Consider the following 23,461-nt stretch of genomic DNA (forward strand, 5'->3'; position numbering starts at 1 on the left):
GGCTCTTAAAGGATTTTCCTCATAAATTGCAAAATATTACTGTGTGGCTAGTCACAGTTGCAGGGGTTTCTCCAGCTGAAATGCCTTCAGGAATGAAAGAATCAAGAACCACAAGATCTAAAAGAGGTTAGTTCTGTGAAGGGAAAGGCATGGAAGGTGGCCACAAGACGGAGGAGCTATTCATCCATGGCTACGATATTCTTGATGAGACTGCTGAAAATTCTGCAATGGAAAAAGGTGTGATTTGCCAGTGGCTCGAGAGAGGATTTGCATGGAGTGAAGAGAGCAGCATGGGGCAGGAATCCGGAGCAGTACCAATGCTGATCAGCTCAGCCATGCCAGGGCAGGATCTGGCCATGTCTACACCATTACATTCACCTGTCCTCCAGATTAGGTTTACTATGTCCAGAATGCCCAGTGGGAATGGCTGCTGGCCTGGGCTGTCTCCTTCTCTGGAGACATTCAAGACCCACCTGGACACATTCCTGTGCAATCTGCTCTGGTGAACCTGCTTTAGCAGGTGGGTTGGACTGGATGATCCTCAGATGTCCCTTCCAACCCCAACCATTCTGTGATTCTGTGATTAAGATGGTTTAGGAGCAGGGAGGTTGTCCCATGCCAGGGGAGCACCAAGGACTGTCCTAACAGTTGAATTGTGGAACTAAACTCCTGTGGTCAGGCCCAAGGGTGTGAAGGAGTCACTACAAAAAAATAGTATGGCCCTGATCTCCTCTGCCCCCAGGGTTAGCTTTGTGCCTGCCACCAGGTTTGCTCTCAGTCTGTCCTGAGGGCTCCCTGGGATTTTGCTTTCTGTAGGGAGTTCAGGCAACTGGCTGTGGATTTTTTCACTTGATTCAAGCAGGACCAAGTTAGGCATTTCTAGCTCTGAATCTTAAAACAGTTTAAAAACTACATCACAATAACTGAATTTGATTTTATCTTCTCCTTCTGTGGATGAACTATGCAGTTCTACTGTTTGTAGGCTGAAGCCTAGAGCTTTAGTATCTACCTCTGCTCACTTTGTAGTTAAACCAGCAGTATTTAGTACTCATATTCAGTTTACTCCAATAAACCTGAGATGGCAGCTGATTAAAATGACTCAGAACCAGCTCCTCTGAACAAAGCAGCAACAATTTTCCTGAAGGAGTGTTGTTGCTTCATGGGTTAAAGCATGCAGCAGCCCTGTGCATTCATTTCTTCAGCTGCAATTAATAGTTGCTCACCAGCTTGGGAGAACCCACCTTTTCCTGTGATTTCCTTTCTGCCTCCATCAGTTCTCCGCAGCCTCTGCAGGAGCCTCTCCTCCGCACGCCGTTCCCTCCCTTCCGTCCTTTTTCCTCTGCCTCCCTAAATCTTTCAGGGACAGCTTATCCTCCCTCAGCCCTAGTTTTTTCCTGGCAAACTGCACAGAGGTGGGTATTCCCCAGGCAAGAGCTCTTCTATCTCCTTGCGTCTCCTGGAGAGTTTCTGTCTCTGCTCTCCACCTTCGCTATTGTTTCAGCGGATTTCCCCTCGTGGCTTCTCATCCAAATTGGTGCCTTCCCAGAGGGGCATAAAGGCACGTGGGTAGGTAGAAGGTTTGCATCTGTTGTGTATAAATACAGATACAGCTGACTCCTGAGAATAGTTAGGAAGGGATGGGACTGGTGAGGGCTGACCTTTTAGGGACCTTCTGCCAAAAGTTTTTTAAAACCTTGTAGCGAGTTGCTGCCGAGGTCAAGCTCAGCCAGTCCTGGTGCCAGAGGTTTGCTGTTGCTGGGTTTAGTTGATAAGGAGATTATTAAAGGACTTGAGGCCTTTTCTGGCTGCAGATGAAATGGGAGATGGCTTTGAACAACAGATTGTCAGGGAAGGAGCAGCCAGGCAGCCCTGGCCTCGCCAGAGCCATGCAGAGCCAGGCTGGCTGCAGGAGGAGGTGAGTTGGTGCACAAGCCAGCAGTTGTTTCTGGGTTGTGTCCTTCACTTTCATGTCTCCCAGCCCCTTAGTGGCAGCTAGGCTGGAGTTTAACTCCTGAGCTGTCCCTTTTCCCCTTTTCCCCTTTTCTTTTTTCCTATTGTGGCAGAACAGCCTAGGATGCCCTCAGCCTTTTGTCTTTGGGGGAGAAATAAGTGGTAATGTTTGATCTTGCTTCCTTTACAGTAGCCTTGTGCTGCTGAGAATGGCTGACAAAGAGACAGAAATTGGCTTAACAGAGCATCCTACATTTAGCATCTTTCTGAGTGGTTTTATTGACAGAGTGCTCAGAGCTGTAATAGGTGAGGGCAATATGTTTGCCAGTGGATTTTTACCTCCAAGGAAGAGAATTTCTGCAGTCTGGAGCGATGTCACGACACAGCTGCTGTCTGCTGGGCAGATGGTCTGGAGCAAACTTGTCAAAATGTGTGTTCAGCTGCTGTGTCTTCTGGTCCTTGGTCTGCAGGGTTGTACTCCCACCATTCCTCAGGATCCCATTCCTCAGGCATCCTCCTGCTCCTCAACCACTCATAAATTCACAACTACTTTTTGTTCTAGCCAGGTGTGTCCATGATTTCCCTCTGAATCCAGTAGGATTCATACACAGCAGTAGAAACACTTGTCTGTCTGTCCTGATAAGCTGAGACACAGCGAAGGTGTCAAAACATCAAAGAAGAGAGAAGATACAGGTTATTTTTTCTTTAATGAAATTCAGATAGTTGAAACAATGAACAAGAAAAGAAAGAGCTTTGTTTTCCTAGCAGTGTGTATATCTGTGCTCACAGCTGTGAAGCCTTCAGACATTTAAACAGGCAGACCTTTATTTTCTGTCAGTTGTTGAGTCACAAGCTTAGGTTGCAAGGCATGCTTGGCCGTCACTTTGCCAAGTGACACAAGCATTTGTCGCAATTCCAGTCCAGCTGCTGTCAGATTGGCGACTTGCAAAATCGCAGTAAACAACCTCGTTGATCTTCTACTGAAACATTGCCGATGGTTGAAATTTTTCTGAAAACGAAGGACATAGTCTGGTGTAGTATTCTTCCCCATCCAAGACAGGAAAAAGAAGAAGAAGGAGCAAAAAGTGTGTATTACTCATCCAGGTAAAGGATAAGACTCACTTTTCATAAATTACCTGCTCTCAGCCCTTTCCAGGGGTGATCTTACAGCCTCTCCTTGGAGGTGTTTTAACTAGGGAGTAAAGCAGGATGGCAGGGATGCTCCTTGCAGAAATTCGGTCCCTCCAGTTTGACTGTCCTGAACTTTTTTTATGTTCATAGGTGCTTTGTGAGTGTCGTTTTCCCATGCAATGGGCTTTCCTTTCCTTTTTGCCTCTAGTCCCATTCCCTGAGCACAATTTACCACGTTTCTTTACTGCAAATCTTGCTGTTGTTACCCAGGGTGACTGAAAGAAAACAATGGAAATTGAAACCATGTTTAGCTGTTGGATCTCACAGAGTCATCCATATTCATTCTGTGTTGCGTTTTGAGTGATTGCTCTTGGAATGTGCTTTCCTTGGGAAAACTCTACCAAGGTCTGGGTGGCTCCACGTGATGGAACTGAGAACCTTTTCTGGATGTACTTTCCAACAAGTCAAGTCAAGCTGTATGTGTGAAGGACTGAGCCCTCTTCTCTTGTTACTGTAGCACTAATGGCTGGAGAGAGTCCAGCGGAGGTTAATGAAGATGATGAAGGGAGTGGAGCATCTCCCTTATGAGGAAAGGCTGAGGGAGCTGGGGCTTTAGCCTGGAGGAGACTGAGGGGTGACCTCATTAATGTTTATAAATATATAAAGAGTGAGTGTCAGGAGGATGGAGCCAGGCTCTTCTCAGTGACAACCAGTGATAGGACAAGGAGCAGTGGGTACAAACTGGAACACAGGAGGTTCCACTTAAATATGAGAAGAAACTTCTTCTCTGTGAGGGTGACAGACACTGGAACAGGCTGCCCAGGGGAGTTGTGGAGTCTCCTACTCTGGAGACATTCAAAATGTGCCTGGACACATTCCTGTGTAACCTCATGTAGGTGTTCCTGCTCCGGCAGGGGGATTGGACTGGATGATCTTTCGAGGTCCCTTCCTTCCAATCCCTGACATTCTGTCAATCTGTGTGATTCTGTAAGCATACTGAGGAAAACTGAGATTTTCTGGTACTCCTGGGCTTATATTTGACATCTGTTATATCCGTAGTCATTCCTTCAGGAGAGCATATTTGACAGATGATTGCAACAAACCTCCTGCTACATCCACTTGAACTGCACCTTGGGATCAGAGCTGGGACACTCGGGCTGTCAGAGGGCTTTGGAGAGGACTGAATATGTAATTTCCAGACCTAAAGTTGAGTGATCTATATTTTATTTTATTCCAGAAATAGCCACTTCCCTGACCTATGGAAAACTCCTCCTGTGTGCCAGCATTGTCCTTATCTGCATTCATATTTCCTGGTCTAGTGTTGGATTTTTGGTCCCAAAATATTATGCGGTCGTTATTTCCCCATGTTTTATGCTGCATGTTGAAGCAGTTGCCTTGGTTAAACTTCAGTGATGAGTTTCTGTCATGGCTGGCTTGAGTGATTCCAGTACATACACAGCTGGAACATGAGGATCCTTTGGGAGGGAGTTAAGTAATTATTTTAATGTGCTTCATTTTCTTTCTGATTAGAACACTTAATATACTTTAATGGGCTTTATAAATAGTAAATTTATGTTTATGCCATCATCCTAAACACAAAGGACTGCAAATAGCTCTGTAGTCTGTGTAGCGTTGCAGCTGTGTATGCCATCCAGCAATGTTTTCAAGCAGAACACAAATGTAACGGCACCTGGGGTGAAGTGCAGAAAGGGCTTCATAGCTTTGTGCAACACCTCATTGCAGCATTAGATTGTAAGTGAAGAACAGGTAATTCACCAGGACATGCAGGGGGAATTGCACCGCTGTAAATGTAAATACCCAGCTTGGAATTTGACCAGCTCGCTGAAGTAGATGTATCTGCTTTTAAGAAAGATGTTGTGGAATTTTTAATAGACCTTGGTGATTGTTTACAATGTATTAAAGCAATACTCACCACACTATTTTCTGTATGTAGAAGAGTTGTAGAGCCAAGTAATGTCAGGGAACTGGAATGAGATACCATTGCCACTAGCTGGCACCAGCTTTCAAATAATTCCCATAGTCCTCCAAGTGAACTCTCAGCTTTTGATTCTTTCCCATCCTGTTTAACAGCGATGTGCAGTCATTTGTAGCAGTGCAGAACCAAACAGTGATGAAGGCACGCAGAAGCTGCCATGAGCCATTCTGCAGGCATATTAAGCAAGTCCTTACTGAGACAGATTCATAGGAGGCAGGAGATCCTTTAGACAGGGTACAGGATAAATTTACAACTACACAGAATCAAAAGTGTCTTTTTTTTCCCCTTCTACTTTGGAAGAGAATTGAACATTATGTAATTGGGCAGATTTAAACATGTTTTGTTTCATGGACTTTACAATAATAAGATGACTCAAGTTCTTAATGAGAATAAAAAAGCATTACCTCATCGATTAGCTTACTCCGTTCACTGAGGCACAGGAAATCTTTAATCGACAGACACAGGGAACGGCTTGTAGATGAGGCAGAATGCTAATGAGGGATGGATTCAGAGCTGCCCTGTTGCTTTTCTGTTCACCAAGTATAACAGAACTGTTTGCTCTAGAAGAAGCTGCCTGTGGGCAGAATGCATGCTCAGTTTAAATCGAGATGGGAGACTCACTTTTCCTTTCATCTGATGCTGTCAAGTTCCTAACCCAGCAGACTTAATAAAACCATTGTTCCCTTTTCCCCATGGATCTGCTGCAGAAGTTTCTGTCTTTGTTTCAAAGGATCAAAGAACTGGCTTTTAGAAAACCATTTTTGGAAGCAATCTGTAAAACTTTGCCAAAAATGCATGAATTAGCTATTGTAACTGTGGGCTGGTACTAATTAACACACCTGGGGATCACATCTCTTGCTACTGTCCCTTGCAGCAGTTGGCCAGATCTGAGATCATCTGAAGTGCCAGTGAAAGGAGGAATATCCTTAAGGACAGACAGACATCTGAGATTCAGCAGCTCTTCATTCTGCATTTGAATTTCTCTGGTCACTTCGCAGTACTTAAAAGTTAGATCTCTCCATTACCCCTTCAATAAAAAGAATAAAACTGATTTTATAGGTCTGCCTGGGGAAGAGTTTCCCTCTGCACAGAAATGTGGCATTCAGCTCATCGTTAATGACAATTTTCATTGAAGTGAAAGAAATGCTTTCTATTACCTTCCATAAGTTTTGGATAAGACTCCAAACCTTTCTTTCCATATTGCTTGAGATGCTCAGTCATGTCTGGATCATAAGTGGAAGTATGATTTATCATCACAGTGAAATAAACAGCTGTGGTAAGTGATTTGACTGTGGCTAAACTAGTAAATAAAACTGGACAGGAGCTGTGGTCTTGCTCTGTGCCAACTGGGATGAAGTAGTTCCTGTCCAACAGCTACATCCTTCTGGTCCCTAAAGCAAGCTGGCCACGTCCAAAACAGGAAGAGCCCCGAGCTTGCACTGATCCCTAAACTATGTCCAGGCATCATTTGGGAAAGCAATAATTAGCCTGGGCTGAATTCATGCCAGGAAGCATGCTAAAACCTCTACAAGATCGCTATTGTGTGCTGAAATCTCAGCCCAAGCCCTGACCGTGTTTACTTGCTATTATAGATGTTGGCTTTTGGTTGTCAACAGGACAGCCTGAAGAAGTTATACAGTTAGGAGTCAGGATTGGAGCCATTGGGGCCCTGTAATGAGGTTTTTCTTGGTACAGACAGTGCTGAGTGTATGTATGGCACTTAAGGATGCTCCGTGAGCATAAAACACCAAGGGCATTTTGCAGTAAGTGTGTAGCCGGTGCTGTGGCTCCTATCAGCCAGCACCCTTTTGGGTGATGGGCCCAGGTCTGGATGGGTGCAGCCAGCCTGTTTTGGAATATCACAGGGTTTGGCCATGTGGGTGTGAGCCATGGTGCGTCAGTTGACTGGGAAAAGGTCTTGACTTGGGTTTTTGCTAATATAGGTTATTTTCTGAGGTCTGCTCTCTGAAACATGATTTTCTGTAATAACTGCTACTTATTTGGCATGGTACACAAACTGCTCAGAGTGGCTTGGGTGGAAGATTTCCAAGCTTCGCTCTTCCTTGCTACATTGCTTTTTGTCTGTGATAGCATCTGAGGCATTGTTCAAGGCATTGTTAAACACAAAACAAGGTGTCAGGCCCTCAAAACCTCCTTACAACATTATCTAGACCCATTTGCTAAAGACATCTCATTTTTCATCTCTGTGATGGGTTATCTGCCAGCGTAGGCAGTTTCTGTGTATAACAGTCTTGTCCTGGAAACTTGTTTGGGAGTCATCCGTCTTTCTTGTCTTGGCTGTGAGTGACAGAGCCATGGCGCCACTGTTCCTGTAATATGAAAAAAAAGAAAGCAAATGGGTTCTTAGGAGGGTCCTGAGGTCTTACTCTCACTTCCCCCTCGGGGGCTGTTACAGCAAACCCTGACCTCACTGGAGTTGTTTTTATTTGTTCAGTGGTGCTGCCAGGAGACAAGGGCAGTGCCACACAATGCAGGGTGCTCAAGCGGGAAGGAGAAGCGTGTGGTCCAGAGCTGCTGGCCAAGGCCTCAGGGGAATTAGTTTCAATTCTTCGTTTCAGAGACATCCTGTTTAGGCTGCAGGCAGCTCACTTCTGGTTTTCAGAACCGCGTTTCATTCCTGATCTGTGAAAGAAGAGTTCCAGTATGCCCTGCCATGTGGAGGTGGAGAGAGTGAATTCTGAAAGGCTGTGGGGTGTTTGGGGTCTATCCAAACGTTTCAGTCTGTTGGCAATAAGCATTGTTTACGTGGCCATTGGGACGTGGTGGGAGATGTAACCCAGTCATATTCCTTACTCCTATGGAGGAACTTGCCTGGTCTGCCAGCTGTTTGCCAGCTGTTGGCAGCACAGCACCATTGCCCACAGAAGGGGAGCCATCATGGTGCTGTTGTGCTCCAAGGCACATGCTACTGATGGATATTATAAAGGATGCCAAGGTATCCTTAAACCCTGCAGACAAGTGGACAGCATGGCAAAGGACAGTCTCCTTTCTGCTCTTTGCTTATCTGATCTTCCTTGGGAAGATCAGGATTGCTCGCAGGGACCACTTCCAAAAGGTGACATGGAGAAGACTGTATCAAGTTTGTCTCCGTACACAGTCCTCTGGCAGAATCTCGTCAAACTTGGCTCCTTCAAACACCTCCACATGCCTTTGTTCTGTGCCCAAAGCGTGTCACAAGCACCTTCCATTTCAGGCTGTGACTTTGCAGAGCTCTAGCTCAACCCTCACATTATTTCAAGCACTTTGAACTGAATATCAGAGGGAGAATAAATAGTGGCTCCAGGACACCATATAGAGCAAGAGAAGAGCAAGGCCAGGTGTTCCATAATATGGATGCAGTCATGCCTCAGCCCTCTTGTTCAGCAGGGTATGGGGGGGTGTGCTGCCTCCTGTGCTCATGGCACCTTTGTGGTGGAATTCTGCCAGCCGTGGGAAGTTGGGCAGCCTCAGAATCCTTCCCTTCCTTGGAGACACCCCAGGCAGGTACCAGAGTCCTCCCTTGGGTATGCAAAGGAGGATGAACAGAGATGGAAGTGAGACCAGGAGCTGCAGGTAGGAGCTTGGTGGGCAGCATGGATGGGGTTGATGAGGGGCACAAGGCAGCTCCATGAATCAACACCTGGCATTTGGGCTGTGTTTGATGCACTACATGTTTACAACCACACTGGCGCTGTGATGTTGGTTCTCTGCCTTATGCATGTGGCACATGGAAGGTCTGCTGTAGCATTTCTCCTTGTGGTTACAGATCGTGAAATGGCCTGGGTGTGTGTTTTCCGTGTGAAATCATCATTCTTTCCTCTAACGCTGCCACAGCCACTGTTAACACCAGGGAGCAGAAGCTTAAAACATTGTGCAGTTACTTGTAATTGCTACTCCCCTGCTGTCATCAGCATCATTTCATCATTTTTCCACTAGTCCCCCCCACTGGCACAGATTAGTGATATATAATAACTCCTGCTCTCCCTGTTTATTAACAAAAGATTTCCCTTACCCAACCTCAGTTAATTTCTCTCATCTCCCAGATTTATTGCGTGTCTTAATTTCACCAGATTCTCCATTGATATAAAGTGGTGTAACTTTAATATCCTTTGAGTCCATTTAGGATTTGTGAGTCAGCAGACCGGCCCAAATGATCAGGTTACTTGCCCAAGCTCACACCATGAGTCAACAGCAGCTAAGCCTGAAAAGAGCTCTCCTTGAGCTAGTACAGCACCATCCACTTGCAGCTTTTTGTCCCTAGAGAGGCCTGAGGTGTCACTTTGTCTGGGATTTGGGAGCCTGAAATGTTTACCAGCATTTCTATGTGTTCCTTGATCCACTTTCCCGGCTGCATTCCTTGCAGCACAAGAATGCTCAGTGTTTCTAATCCAGCCAGCCCCAAGGGGGATGGCTGTTGGTCGCGGATCATCAGGTGGGTAAGCAGGAGCAAGGAGCAGGGTCTGCAGTGAGTCGGTTGGGTGAATCTGCAGGCTCGTGTCACTTGTGTCAAGTTGTAATTCTCTGGGGATACGAGGTGCTAGTTGGAGGCCTTGCTGAGATCATCCATCTGCCATTTCTGAAGAGCACTGTGGGAATAGCAAGTGTTGCTCTGGGTCAGCTGAACTCTGAGAGATTTTTTTGCCAGTAGGAGGGGAATGATTTTGATTACGATTTTAGAATATTATCGTGGCTGTTAAATAACACGGGCACTGAGCTGGATTTCATCCATAAGCCAGAACACTTGTAAAGATTACTTATTTCTTCTTCTTTTAGTCATGTGTTTGTAGATTTCTTGCATTTACCAGGTTTCTGCGATTCGGCGCCTGACCTCGCCGTGCTCTGCAAGGGGCTCTCAGTGCTTCCCCTGCTGAACCCGTCCATTCAACGTGACAGCCAGCTGTTCTGTGTCCCGAGCTCAGTGCCCAGCCCCTGAAATTACTTACGTTGCAAGAGCTTGTGTGCTGAGAAGTCAGGATAGTTAGCGATAAAAACATAAATAGGAATCCAATTTAAAAAATACGGAACTATGTCAGCTTTTTTTCTGCTTGAAGCAGAAAGCAGCCCCTTGGCAGCTGGCGCTGCAGAGCCTCGGTGCCTTGCTTAGGGGGGAGTTTTATGTCTCCGGTGCTCCCTGGTGTGACTGTTCCTACAGCCTGACCTCCAGCAACGTCTCCAACATCAGAAGTGGAATCGCTTTGTGCAATGTGCATATCCGTGGCCTGGGGAATATTTCACCCAGAGCAAGTTTTTCTTACCTCTGTTGCAAAAAATAACAACAACAAACCTCTAGGCAGGAAAGCCACGTTTTCTTTTCATGGAAGAGGTTTTGATCTCGTGATCAGCAGGACAGGCAGCAGCCGGAGCGCAGGGCTGTGTCTGCAGCAGCGGTTTCATGTAGCTCTGACATCATCTCAGTGTGTCCTTCTCTATCTTATTTCCTGCAGAGCCATCTCTGTATTGCAGTGAGAGGTTTGTTTTACCCACAGCGCAGCCAAGAGAAAAGAAGTGGCCTCTCTGAACAGCGAGATGTGGGGAAGGAAGGCAGTGGGGAACCAGGCTCAGCCCTGTCTTCCCTCCTCGAGCTGAATCGTGGCGCGGTTGAGAACCTGCACTTCCGAAGCAGTTCTGCCTCTCAGTGCAAATCCTGCTTTACTGCCGGAATCTGCTCACTGCCTTGGTAACCAGCCCTGCTCTGGCTTTTCATAAGCTCTCTAGATGTGGTGTGACAGGTATGTCAGGCAAAATTTTAGACTGGAACATCATTGGCAGTCTGCTGAGTTTATTTGTAGGTTGGGAGTGGGTCTGTGCAAGTACCAGGCAAAAAAATAAATAAAGATGCCCTGCAGATGGTTTTACACGGAGCCTCTGGGATTAGAGAGGCCAGAGGTTTTTTGGTGCAAGTTACTTATTTGAACCTTTTCTGTTCACAGGCAGATAAAAACTAGAGTTGTACCCACTGTCTGGGTTCTTGTGCCCATTCTGCTTTTGGATGCAGGAATTCTCATGAGGTTGCACCACAGGTGAAGTGCCCTTCTCCTGAGGACCACAACATGAGGCTGGGAGCCTGTCAGACATAGGTGGCAGGAGATGGTGCTGGATGTGATGGCATTCTGTTTGCGAGGAGGTAAAGATCATAGAATCACAGAATCATTTTGGTTGGAAGAGACCCTCAGGGTCATCGAGACCAACCATAACATAACTCTAGCACTAAACCATGTCCTAAGAACCTCGTCTAAATGCCTTTTAAACCCTTCTAGGGATGGTGACTCCACCACTTCCTTGGGCAGTCTGTTCCAATGCCTGACAACCCTTTCCGGGAAGAATTTTTTCCTGATCTCCAATCTAAACCTCTCCTGGTGCAACTTGAGACCATTTCCTCTCGTCCAATCACTTGCTACTTGGGAGAAGAGACCAACCCCCTCCATGCTACAAGCTCCTTTCAGGTAGTTGTAGACAGTGATAAGGTCTCCCCTCAGCCTCCTTTTCTCCAGGCTGAACAGCCCCAGTTCCCTCAGCTGCTCCTCATCAGACTTGTGCTCCAGACCCCTCGCCAGATTAGGTAACACAAAATGAAACCTTTTTATAAAGTAGATGTGGAACAGTCAGGCTGCCTGTCCTTGGGAGGAGGCACCAAGCCATTGCAGGTCCTGCTGATTTGACTTTACCAAGGCCAGTAGTGATAGGACAGCTTTAAAACTTTAAATTTTAGACTGAAACGGTAGATTTAGATTGGACATAAGGAAGAACTTTTTTATTATAAGGGTGGTGAGACACTGGAACAGCTGCCCAGACAAGCTGTAGATGACTCATCCCTGGAAGTGTTCAAGGCCAGGTGGGACGGGGCTCTGAGCAACCTGGTCTAGTGGAATAGTGGAAAGTGTCCCTGTCCATGGCAGAGGGGTTGGACTAAATGATCTCCAAAGGTCCATTCCAAACCAAACCATTCTGTGACTTTGGTTCTATGATTTAGAGGTGTGAGTGCCCAGCAGTTTTGGAAATGAGGCATCAGCTATTGATGTGTTCAATGCTTTTCCAGAAATTATTTAAATACATATAGCAAGAAGCTACCGTGCTATGTTCCATGTGTGTGTTTGACTTTTTCTCCATTTCAGTGTTGAAGAAGCCAATCACTGCTCCAAAGTGGTTGCTATTTGCATTTGTCACTTTAATTTTACTTGCCAGTTTTAAGAATTCTTACCATAACATTGGATACTTTCAGTACTATCAGTTCCCTATTTGTGAGGGTTCTTTTTTGTGTTTGCTCCTGAAACTGTTGAGCGTGTGGCTCATAACATGCTTGCTATCTAGATTTTTTCACACCCTGTTTGTTTCAGCCTGGTTGACTTTGATTGTGAAGCTGCTCAGGACATTTTGTGAAGAATGTCTCGTAAAGGGACAATGTTGGGAGGTTGATTTAATTACAGTTGTCATATTTATATACTTGTTGTGTCACACATTTTATTGTTGAGTTATACTGCATGTAGACATCACTTCATAGGCATGCAACACAGTACTTGCCCAAGAATTTGTTTTCTTTGGAGCTACAGACCTGTAACAATTATTAATTAGTGTAAGGAATGGATTTTTTTCTTAAGAGTGTAATTTCTATAGGGTCAAAACATAAAGCTAGGCCTGATAGCAAAGGCTTGGATAGTGAGCTTAAAGAAAACAGATCAAGGAGTAACGTCTGGCAGAGTTTGTTAAGTCCAAACTGTTCATCCTAATTTTTTCCTGGTAAGGCTTCCTTTCTCCAGAAAGATTTTATGTTTATTTAACATTTAACAATAATTTTATTTTTTATTGACAACTGACTGGTAAACAACCTTGTTTATTTTTGGTGGTCAGTAGTTATAGCTGGTTATCCCTTGTAATCACCTTCAACCTCATCTCTTTCTTTGCTAACTTGTCTGCTGTTACCTCTGCTTAATTTCATCCCTTTTATTTCCTTATCCTCCCTTCCTCATTTTCCCTCTTTCCCATTGCAGTTTCTTGTTTCTCCTTCAGTTGCAGCCTGTGGTCTTTTTCAAAAGCACAATTTGATGAACAATAGTAATCTTTACAGTTAAAGCAGAAAGAGTCCAGAATAGAGCTCTGGATGGTAAGAGGATGATGCAGATGAGGAGAAGAGGGCTGAAGATGATGATGAGACCTATTATAATTGTCAGTCTGGAGAATAAGGCAAAGCTGCAGATTCTGGAGGTGGAACAAGTGCCTGATACTGGCCAGAAATTTGGAGAGATGGATTGAATGAAAAGGGGAAACAGGATAATATTGGGCAGAAATTGCAAGGACTAGTCACAGGGAAAACAGAAGGTGCCCCAGAAGAGGGAAACAGAGGAAAAATCAATGTTTCTCTCATTTTTTTTCAATTTGAAATCAAGTCTTACCAAAATACAAATATAGAAAGATAATTGGGGGCATAAAAAAGCTGATAGGCCTTAAGCCCTGACGCTGCCATCATCATGCGTGCCTTTTAACTCTTTTATTAATTCATAGGCTGAACAGCAAGACATAATATTCTCTCCTCCTCGTCCCACCAAAGTTGCAGAGAAGAACCAAAAAGAGAATGTTCTGGTTTTGCCCCCTCCTTGCTTGAGGCATCTGAGTGCCTGGGTTAAAGCAGAGGTATTAATAGCTCCGACTCCTTCTCTCCAGAGCATCAGGTACCTGAGATGCTTCATTGGGATCCCCGTCCACAGGAGCCTGAGCACAGGAGCTGCTGTTGGCTGGTCCTGCTGGGGAAGAAAACAGTGGGAAGTCTCAGGGTTGCGATGTGAGCCCTTGGATAAGATACCATTATTAACCAAGCCTGTAGGCTCATAAAAAGGAAAGAGCAGTGTGATTCCAGCAGGACTTTAGTAATGAATGCTTTTTTAATTACTTACTGATTATATGCAATTATCTGCCTTTCTTTAACTTTACCAAGCATCAAGGCGATGCTCACCAGGCCATACTTCATGTTGTACTTTTCTAACTTTTCTGATTTCTAAAACAGCTTTATTTTTAGCCCTCTGTAACCTCCCTGAAGTTCTAAAATGTGTTGAGTAGTTACATCCAGGGTGCAGAAAGATACTTGGCGAGATTTTTCCAAAACACATTAGTGCGTGTTATCTGATATTGCATATTTGAAAATGTGCATCATTCACAGGAGTATTAGGATAAGAACTGTTTCACTGGTGTCAAAAAGTCTGAAAATACCATTCTGCTGCTTTGCAGATGAAATCTAAAATACTAGTGAGTATTTTTGGCTTTTTCACATCATTATTGGCAACTTTATTATGCCTTTCTTGTTCTGCACCAGTGTCCTTACTGTGGTTTAATTTAGTCATTATTGTATTTTGGAGCTTGGTTTTTGTTGTCCTTAACTTCTTTCAGCAAGTCTCACATTCTGGTTTAGTCTAGAAAACCGAAGGAAAATGATAAATAAATCTCCTTTATGTTTATTTTCTTTCTTTGCAATCTACTGCATAACCGTCGTTCCCTTGCCAGGCATGAGAGTGCCTGTCTGATTTATTAGTTATTTAGTTGAGAACGTTTTAGGAAATGTTTCTATGATTATTGCTAATGAGCGGCATACTAAACAAAAGTCGTCCGTCTGTGGTCTTGTCATCTGTTTTCAAATTATATTGAAAAAGGATGTAATCAGAAAGCTTGAGGAGATTATGAAAACAACTTGGCTTCTTTTAGGAAGAACAGGTTCTCCTGAGTGCTGACCCCTTCAGAAAAATCTCTCCACAAAAGCAGGTCCTTTGATGGGAGCTGAACTTTTGGAAATCTGTTCCTTCAGCCTTTCTTCCATCTGTTGCTCTGGTGGAACAATAGTCCAAGGCTGGGCTAATCCATGGGCTGCAGCAGCAGAAACTTTGCCTGCAATTGACTGCTTGTCTTCCAAATTATTTCTAATAGGAGATTTATTCCATCTATTATGCATTATCCTATTTTGGGATATGCCAGAGCCATTTAAAACACTGTAAGTTACTGTGATGTCCACAAGACAAAGATTACTGTGTGAGGTAAAGGATCTCCGCGGCCAGCACTTGTCACGGTTGCTGAGCGCTCAGCAGTCAGCCCGCGCGGAGCTGACGGGCTTAGAATTTCTATTTGGCTTTCCTTGCCCAAAGCGGATGAGAATGACTCCCTTTGTCCTGTCTGTTGTTATCAGGCAGCTTTGGAAAATGAGCGCTGTTGGATGAAAAGAAAGCAGCAGATGACATTTTGTTTTCTGCAGGGACTAGTGTGTGGGTCCTTTGTTTTTTCAGAATTGGTTTTCAAGAAGATGCGCTAATATTGCTGCTGTTTGAGCAGTAGTTCTTTTGTTGAAGCCTGAACGTAGATTTGCGGGAGGTGGGATGTCCATTTGTATTAGTGAGCTCTTTCCTTGTAAAATCCCATGAACACCTAAAATATATGTCCATTCTGAATAAGTCTTTTCATATTACCTCAACATTCCTTTCATGGAGCATGATCTTATTTCTATAAAAAAAAGAGACAGTCATATTTTCAGAATAATAAATTCTGAAGATTTTTGTCTGTGCGCTGGGATTACACTTATTCTGAATAATGACACACACTCTTTAACCCAGTGAGCAGAGATCAAGGATTGCTGTCTGTATTGAGCACAGTAGACATGCCCTTTGATTTAAGCTCTGTGTCACCAAGCATTAGGTCTGGAGGTCCAATATTTCAAAATACAACTGCCACACATGCAGGTCTGGAAATGTTCTTACTTTGGAGTGTCTTAATCATCCTTGTGGTTGTTTTCTACAGTTCATCTGCATTATTGGTGGGCCAGTGAGACATGGAGGCTGCCAAACAAGTGACCTACATTGTGTCGGCAAACAACCACAAAGAGTGGCGCTCACAAATGAATTAAGTTTGAAAGTGCCTTCTGCATACAGGGGTTTGTTGACATTTTCAGGGGTGATTTGAGAATCGTTTGGGAGCCAGGGATCCCAGCTGGGTTGTCAAGTGCGCCAGCAGCCTGACTGGGTGGATTCATGTACTCTAATTTTTGATCATCCAGTTTTGTCCATGTCAGTTCATAGGCTTGTCTTTATCTGCAGTCATTTATGAGCAGTTCGGTTCCTTTTTGGACTCAGAGCAGAAGATGGTAGTGTTTTGGAATCATTCTCATAGTGCTTCATGTATAGTCAGTGAGCTCAACTGAGTAAATATGTTCAACTGAACGAAGGATACATCATCTTTAGGGCTGGTTTGTTTTTTGTTAAGATTTTTGAAATTCACTAGAGTGGTCTTCCAGGGTTCACTTGTTTCAGCAATAAAGAAATAGCAGTGACACGAGTCATCTTCTGCCAGCTGGATGCCAGTAGTTTGAAAATGTCAGGTGCCAAGGTTGTGAGTGTGATGTACGAAGAAGATGCTGATGAAGTGCAGGTCTTGGGTACAGTAGTGCTTTGGGAGACTAGGTGTTCCTTCATTTTTGTCTTCCCCAAAGCCTCTGCATCCCTGCACCGTCTTACCGCATCCTAGCACATCGTGATCATTGAATTAACTGTCTTTGCAGCTTCTCCTCTGCACACCTACCATCATGTGGCTTCACGATGAGCCCAGTTCCAGCTGAGCCCCCGGTCCCTGCTCGTGGGGAGGTGGCAGAAGTACAGACGGGATGAGCAGGCAGGCAGACACACAGCGCAGCTGAAGCTGATGGGGAAACCAGAACCTCAGACAAGCTCCTAAACTTCTTGCACAGCCTTTCTCACCCATTAACCTCCGCTCAGTGCACAACCGGGGCTGGCACAGCTAAATACAGAACCGTGGGAACCCGCTTTCCCAGTTGGAGACCGACCTCAGCAGAGTCCCTGTATGGGTCTGGTGGAATTACTTGGCAGAATAGCTGTGGCTTCCTTAGAAGGGCAGTGAGGGGAAACAACTTGAAGGCAGAAAAACAACTTCAAGTTCCTACTGGTAGCAGCCAAGCCCTGGGGGTTTGGCCCTGTGCCCTGTAGCTGCCAATGGAGTCTCCTGGTAAAACAGAAAGTGAACCAGTGTAAGTGGGCTGGTTTGGTGGGTAGACTAAAGAGAAAGTTATTACCAGGACCTTTCAGTTCAGTTAATTTTGTTTTACATGGCTGTTCTTTATCACACCCTTTACGGTTCTCTTCCCTGTCCTCAGTATTTCCCACCATTCTGATACTCTGCTGCAAATACTTCAGCTAACTATTAGTAACTCCTTGTTAACTTCACTGGGGTGGAGAGCTGTTGTTGGGAATGTATTGGCTCACGTATATAAGTACCTGTGGCATAACAGGCTCTTATGCATCAGGAAAGCATCCATCTCTGGATGGACAAGGGATCATGTCGAAGGCTTTCTGGCACTCCGTAGGTTGGCAAATCCTCATCTGTATGATCATTCACTTCTCAAAGAATATTTACAAGGGATGAGTATACAAATAAAGGTTGCTTCTTCCCTAGTAGATGGGGTTTAGTTGTGTCTGCTAATTCTATTTTTAATCAATTTGACTGTTGCGAAAGATTCAGTCTTACTGTTCTTCTGTTGCTGTTGTTAAATATAATGGCTCTCATTTTTTTAATTTTCTTTTGGTACTTAGCTGGATTTGAGTGATAGGTTTCTTAGCACAGTTAATAAAGCAATGAATTTGAGTTCATGTAGAAATCCTAAGTGAAAGCAACCTGGCACGTACATATTATAACTTTAGATTTTGTCAGGTTTTGGAAGAAGGATCTTTCACAAATGCTTCAGTTTGAGACAGTTCCTTAGAGCTGACATTTCAAAAGTAGCTCAAACTCAGAAATCACATCCATAATGAAAATTAATGTGAAAAAAAGAAAGCCATCAAGGTTTCTCCTGTTTTAAAAAGAAGGTTTGTATCATAAATAGTACAGTAAATTAGTCACTGACAACTGCAGTATATCAAATAGGGTATATTTCCAAATAAGGCCGTATTTAACTTCTGCACGAGGCTTCCTCTTTGGCATTTGAACTGCAGCATTTCCCATTGCTAAGAGACAAAGTGGTGGTAGCAAGGTAACATCATCCATGAGTTCTATTTTGGTGATAGTAAACTTGTAAAAATAACTCGAAGTAACTGGACTCCACTCTTTTGTGTGCAGCTGCAATCGGAAGAGGATTTTACAAGATTCCTTAATGTAGTTGGAATGTATGTATAATCTTTTGACCTTGTTCTTAGTTTTTGATGACTATGGCATGTTAAGTTCTGATAATTGAGTTTGCTCTGGGCTGAAACCTGACCTGCTCTCTGCAAAGGAAATCAGATCTTGTATTGTAAGAGGCCCTCAAAGGGGCTGCCTTAGAAATTGCAGGGCCATGACTGCAAAGAGTAAAGATCTCTGAAATTTGGCAATTTCTGGGAAGGACATGCTGTCCTAAGGAATGCTTTTCCTTCAGCTTAGTTTGAGTTGGACTTTTCATCTGAAGGGTTCTGTCCTGTTCTTTAAATGTTCTTTTTCGTGCCATCTGGTTTGCCTCACAACTTAAGCCGCCCTGCTGCGAGAGCTGCCTTGTAGCTTCAGCTGGTGGAATGTGACTCCTCGGTATGAGAGCATGAGGCACAGGCTCTTCACTCTGTTCTTGGAAGCGGATTCGTCTCTCCTTGTTAAACCATGTGCAAATGAGGCCTCTAATCCAAGCTAGTTTTTAGCTTCCTTCTCCAGCCGGGAGGAGAGGAGATCTTCAGAGATTAATTGCATCCAAATATCAGTGTTCAAAATAGATGGGATTAATTGTCCTGTGGAGATGTCTTTTTCTACCGAGTTGGGAAGAAGCCTAAAAATTAACTTTGTCACTGTCAAATTTTAGAGAAGACCAGATTTAGAGGAAGCTAATCTTCTCCTTGGCTCAAGAAAGAACTGAGTGACATTTGTAAATTCTGCAGACAGCAGTTTGTCCAACCAAATATCTTTCAGTCGCTGCTTGCTTCAGCTTAAAGGTGATGTAGTCTTCATATCATGTCCCTTTGGGGACGGTGAGGAGACTGTCTAACACCTTGATATAAGGACTATGCAGCAGTCAAAACCAGCAGCAGACACTGGCAGAATAAAGGAGCAAAAGATTTTTTAAAACCTTTCCAAAGGGATCAGTACGATGGTCCAACCTGCACTTTATTTTTCAAGCCGTCCCTTTTCTGTCTGTCTATGAATGGCTTTTTCTTTCTTATTTTAAGCTTTCTGTGTTGGAGGAGCAGAACTGCTTAAAACAAATGGGATTGGGTGGTAGTTTGCACAGCACAGTATTGATAGCCCCGCTCTTCCAGTCCCATTGGGTTCCCTGATAGTTCTTAAGAATACAAAACACGAGCACAGGTAGGTGATGCCAGACCAACAGTCCCTCCAGCTCAATATCCTGTTCCTGCCAGCAGCTAAAAGATGTCCATGTACCTTTCTCTAATCCTTTCCCAACCTCCATCTATTCTCAACTTTTGAGACTTTCTAGCCGTAAATCTTCCACGTTAAATGAAGAATTGCAGCTGACTTTCTTGTCTTGCATGTTTTCAGAACTAAAAAAAAAAAGAAGGTATCTGCTCCTGCTCCTCCAACCAAGGAAGAAAAACCCAAATTAACCATTTTTGAAGAGGAAGTAGATCCAGATGAAGGACTCTTTGGCCCAGAAAAAGATTTCTCATCAGTTGGTCCCAGGAAGAAGATGAAAGAGAGTAAATCCAGTTTATGTTTTTATATACAGATAGTTTTCTCTAAAGCATATGTATAAATGATCTTTTAAAATGTAGCGATACAGAGTATACCAGCTAAATAATGACTTGGGAATGTCGAGGCAAATCTTCAGCTGAGGAAGAATCATCTAAAATCATTCAGAAAGAATCTCTAAGACCTGTAGTTCGCACAGGTGTTCGCTGTTGAGATTTTGGGCTGGGATATAGTTCTTTGGGAGCTGGTGGTCCCACAGTCACTCATGCCATACTAACAAGAATAACGTGACCTACTTTTGAGTGCAAGATGAAAGCAGATTTACCGAGTCCTGAGAGTGCAGAGTAGCACTTCACTTCATGGACTAGAACTCCTTGTAAAAAAAAGAATTGTCTACGTGATCCTTTTTTTTCAGCCCAGCAGCCAGATTTACCAGCTGGTGTTAATGCAGGTATTGTGTTACATAGCATGATGTAACTACAGCATTTTCTGGTTCCCCTTTCTAGATCTGAAATTATTTGAAGATCCAGACCTCGGTGGAGCGGTGAGACTGGGTGACTCACTACTGCTGCCAGCGGCCTGTCAGCACAGGGAGCCCGTGCTGAACACAGATCCGGAGGAGGACACTGAGGAACTGCTGAGGTATGCATCTCAAGTCTGTCCTGTAGGATGAAGGTGATGTGAGGAGTCATTTAGACCTCAAAATAAAAGAATTTGAGGGCAAAGTTGAAATTCCTTGAATGCTAACTGTGAATCAGTAATTTTACTTACAAGTAGAGGTAAGATATGTGTCAGGAAGCTTGGAAAGCGAACACATTAAAAAGGAAATGAGAAAGACCCCTTGAGAAAAGTAGGGTGCAAGGTATTATTCTGTGACTCCAGAAGAAGGGTCTTGAATGCCTAAGGCATGCCATCCAATCCCTGGTTTCTAACATGACACTTTGACTTTCTGCAAGTGATACACAGGGAGTGAAAACTGACCTCCATGGTGAAAAGTGAGAAGTAAAGCCCAGAAACAGAGGAATTCAGCTTTAAAAGCTGAAATCAGGGGCTCTTGCCTCTTGCAACAAGAGGAATGATTTTCTGCTGGTAGCTCACAAACCTCAGTGCCCACTTCAGGAGGAATCCTGTGCCCACCTCTACTGTTGTAAAAGACTCTCATTAATCACACTGCATTTAATTTTTAATCTAATGGAAAGGAGGATTGGAGCTCACACTTACAGGAATGCATAATGTACTTTTTCTTACACTTACCTGCCCACTTGTTAGTGTAACCCTGGAGTATATCATCACTTAATGTGTTTTACTCCTGACATCTCTCCCAGAAGGCTGGTTTGCCTGCTCTGGTAATGCTTACGAGATCAACCAGAGAGACCAGCATCACCAGCTAATCTGTGCTACAGTAAAAAGTCAAATTCATACCTTCTGGATCTCAGGCTGGCATCTGAATGATGAGGCCAACCTGCTCCCATGGCTAATTCTCGCCAGCCAGGTCCTGTTAGGATGTATGATTTCTGCAGCAGGTACTAAACCCAGGAGAGAGAACCTGTCTGTGGTTTCAGACCTCTCCTGAAGCTGGTAATTTTGCAGCTATTGCTTTCTGTGCATGCAGAAGTGCTAGATGTCTCAGCAGTAATGCCTAACTTAATTTAAACAGAGGTTAAATTGGTTTGGGTGCCATCTCACATTTCATCCTGACAGCCCACCTGATGTTTATAGAAGCTGATGAGGCAGGACATGACCTAGTTTAGGGCTGTGGTATATTGGGAGCAAACAAACACGTAAGCGCTTGCAGTATTTTTGGGTTTGCTTTTACCTCTGCTAGCAATCTCAGCACATAGTGCTTGATCCAGATTGTTTATATGGCTAGAAGAGAAGCATCCGTTTCAATGCGGTCCTTGTATTAATATCCACTAGAGGAGAGAGTTTCTCCATCTGTCAGGTTAATGTCCTTTGGATTATATGTTTTCTCTTCCACTGTGGTAGAGAAAGGTCTCTGAAGTCTGTGCCAAGACCAATAGACCATCCTTTTAGATCAGTTTGAGGCCATCAGCATTAGCAGCACACCCAGATGGTAACAGAAACCCATGAGAAAAAGTTTCCATTTCTTTTCAATTCCAGTAGTTTTCATTTATTCTTGAATTGTCCCAGCGCTTTCAGTAGTTGACAAGTCATCAAGGTCCAATTGGAAATGAACACACATAATGAAGCAGAAAATCATGGCAGCAGTCCAATGGAAAAGTTGCTGTGGGAATGCAGAGGCAGCTCCTGGCTGTTCAAGAGGTACAGGCAGACGGGCCTGTTCAGGTGCCCAATGCCCTCTGAAATCTCCTGAATAAACCTAGTTCACGGTGTTATCTGCACATCGTAGAGAGCTCGTGGACTGAATTACTAGGTGACTGGGGGCTTTACTGTTAAAATGACAGGAGAAAAGAGCAGCCTGGTCCTAAATCTATTCCCAAGGATAATCTCGTTAACAGCTGTTAAAGGGAGGAAGAGCAGAGGCAATGCTGTTTTAACCTAGTAGACTGTTTCATCTCACCTGTGTGTAAATTGCCTGGGCACATTTTGTCAAGACCTAAGACCGGCCTGAGCTTTGATGCACCAGCAGGTCTGTGGTAGGTCAATATATGTGCTGTCCACAGATGGATTAGCTGAGTAATGCAGATGTGGTAGCTCTTGACTTAGGTAGTGTGCATCTGCATGTGCCACATGCTCTGCTCACATGCATGTGGTAGATCCGAGAAGCGTCTGACTTACTGGAAAATGTGCTTTCCAGTGAATCATGGGCAGGGATAGGAGAACACAGCCTAAGGCAGAACCTTCTCCTTCCAAAGGGGAGATGGGACAAAGGTGACGTTCAGAGCAGAGCACAGCACAGGAGCAACCAAGTCCTTCATGGTCTTTATGGTACCTGTGTGGTTGTAAGAGCAGAATCACCACAGCGCTGTCAGCACAGCCGAGAATCCCCAGCAGTGACTTGTAACTCCCGAGGAAGAGACTGTTATGGAGACAAATGAGTCTGCAAAATGTGCGTGGGCTGTGCTTGTCACAACATGAGGGAGAAGAGAATATGATAAATGTTCTCATTGCAAACTGAAGACTGTGCTTTCTGTGGGTACCTGCTTAAATGAAACGAGAATTACGATTTTAAATAGAATTACCTACTTCACATTGACAAGTGCTGAGCTCGTGAGAAGAACCAATTGCTTTGTAAGTGTAATAATGAAAGATTTATGGCAAAATGCCCATGTCCATTCGAACGAATACCTTCCCTCTTCCCGACCATTGACCAGCCTTTTACTAGTTACTAATTTCATGGCCTACCAACGAATATTAAGTCATGGTGATGGAGAAACTAGGTGAGCTACCTCACTCTAACCACTGGCATTGTAGATATAGACACTCTTTCCTCCCACTAGGTCTGCCATAATATATGAGTGAGATGCCTGTAGAGCACTGTACTTGCATGTCCTTCCAGAACCTCTGGAAGAGAGATCAATTGCTGTGGTAGGAACCAGCAAGGTCAAGCCCCATCATGTTGCTTACAGAAAGAAAGGAACACATCATACTCTTCCTTCATGGGATGTGGTTTGAGAAAAGGAAGGATAGATAACAAAGTCTTTTTGGCTTATCTTTTCACCACAGGGATATGGAGAAACCGCAGGCTCTTCTGAGAAGTCCTGGGTACCATTGCTTTTGACTTTTCCAAGGTGCAAGGTGGCCAGCTGCAGTGAGATG

At 44.2% G+C, this 23,461-nt stretch overlaps 1 protein-coding gene across 1 annotated transcript in view; it reads left to right on the forward strand.

The window, feature by feature from the left end:
- The window catches only part of HS1BP3 (HCLS1 binding protein 3), a gene marked incomplete at both ends in the record, with an annotated part of 51,711 nt that overhangs the window by 20,438 nt on the left and 7,812 nt on the right, over positions 1-23,461 (forward strand). Inside the window, 2 exons of the mRNA XM_080341660.1 lie at positions 19,571-19,728; positions 20,227-20,362. Coding sequence (XP_080197786.1) covers positions 19,571-19,728; positions 20,227-20,362 — 294 coding nt within the window. The remainder of the gene's footprint in view (positions 1-19,570; positions 19,729-20,226; positions 20,363-23,461) is intronic.

Source organism: Nesoenas mayeri (assembly GCF_963082525.1).
Source record: "Nesoenas mayeri genome assembly, chromosome: 3".
In the NCBI taxonomy this organism is placed as follows: domain Eukaryota; kingdom Metazoa; phylum Chordata; class Aves; order Columbiformes; family Columbidae; genus Nesoenas; species Nesoenas mayeri.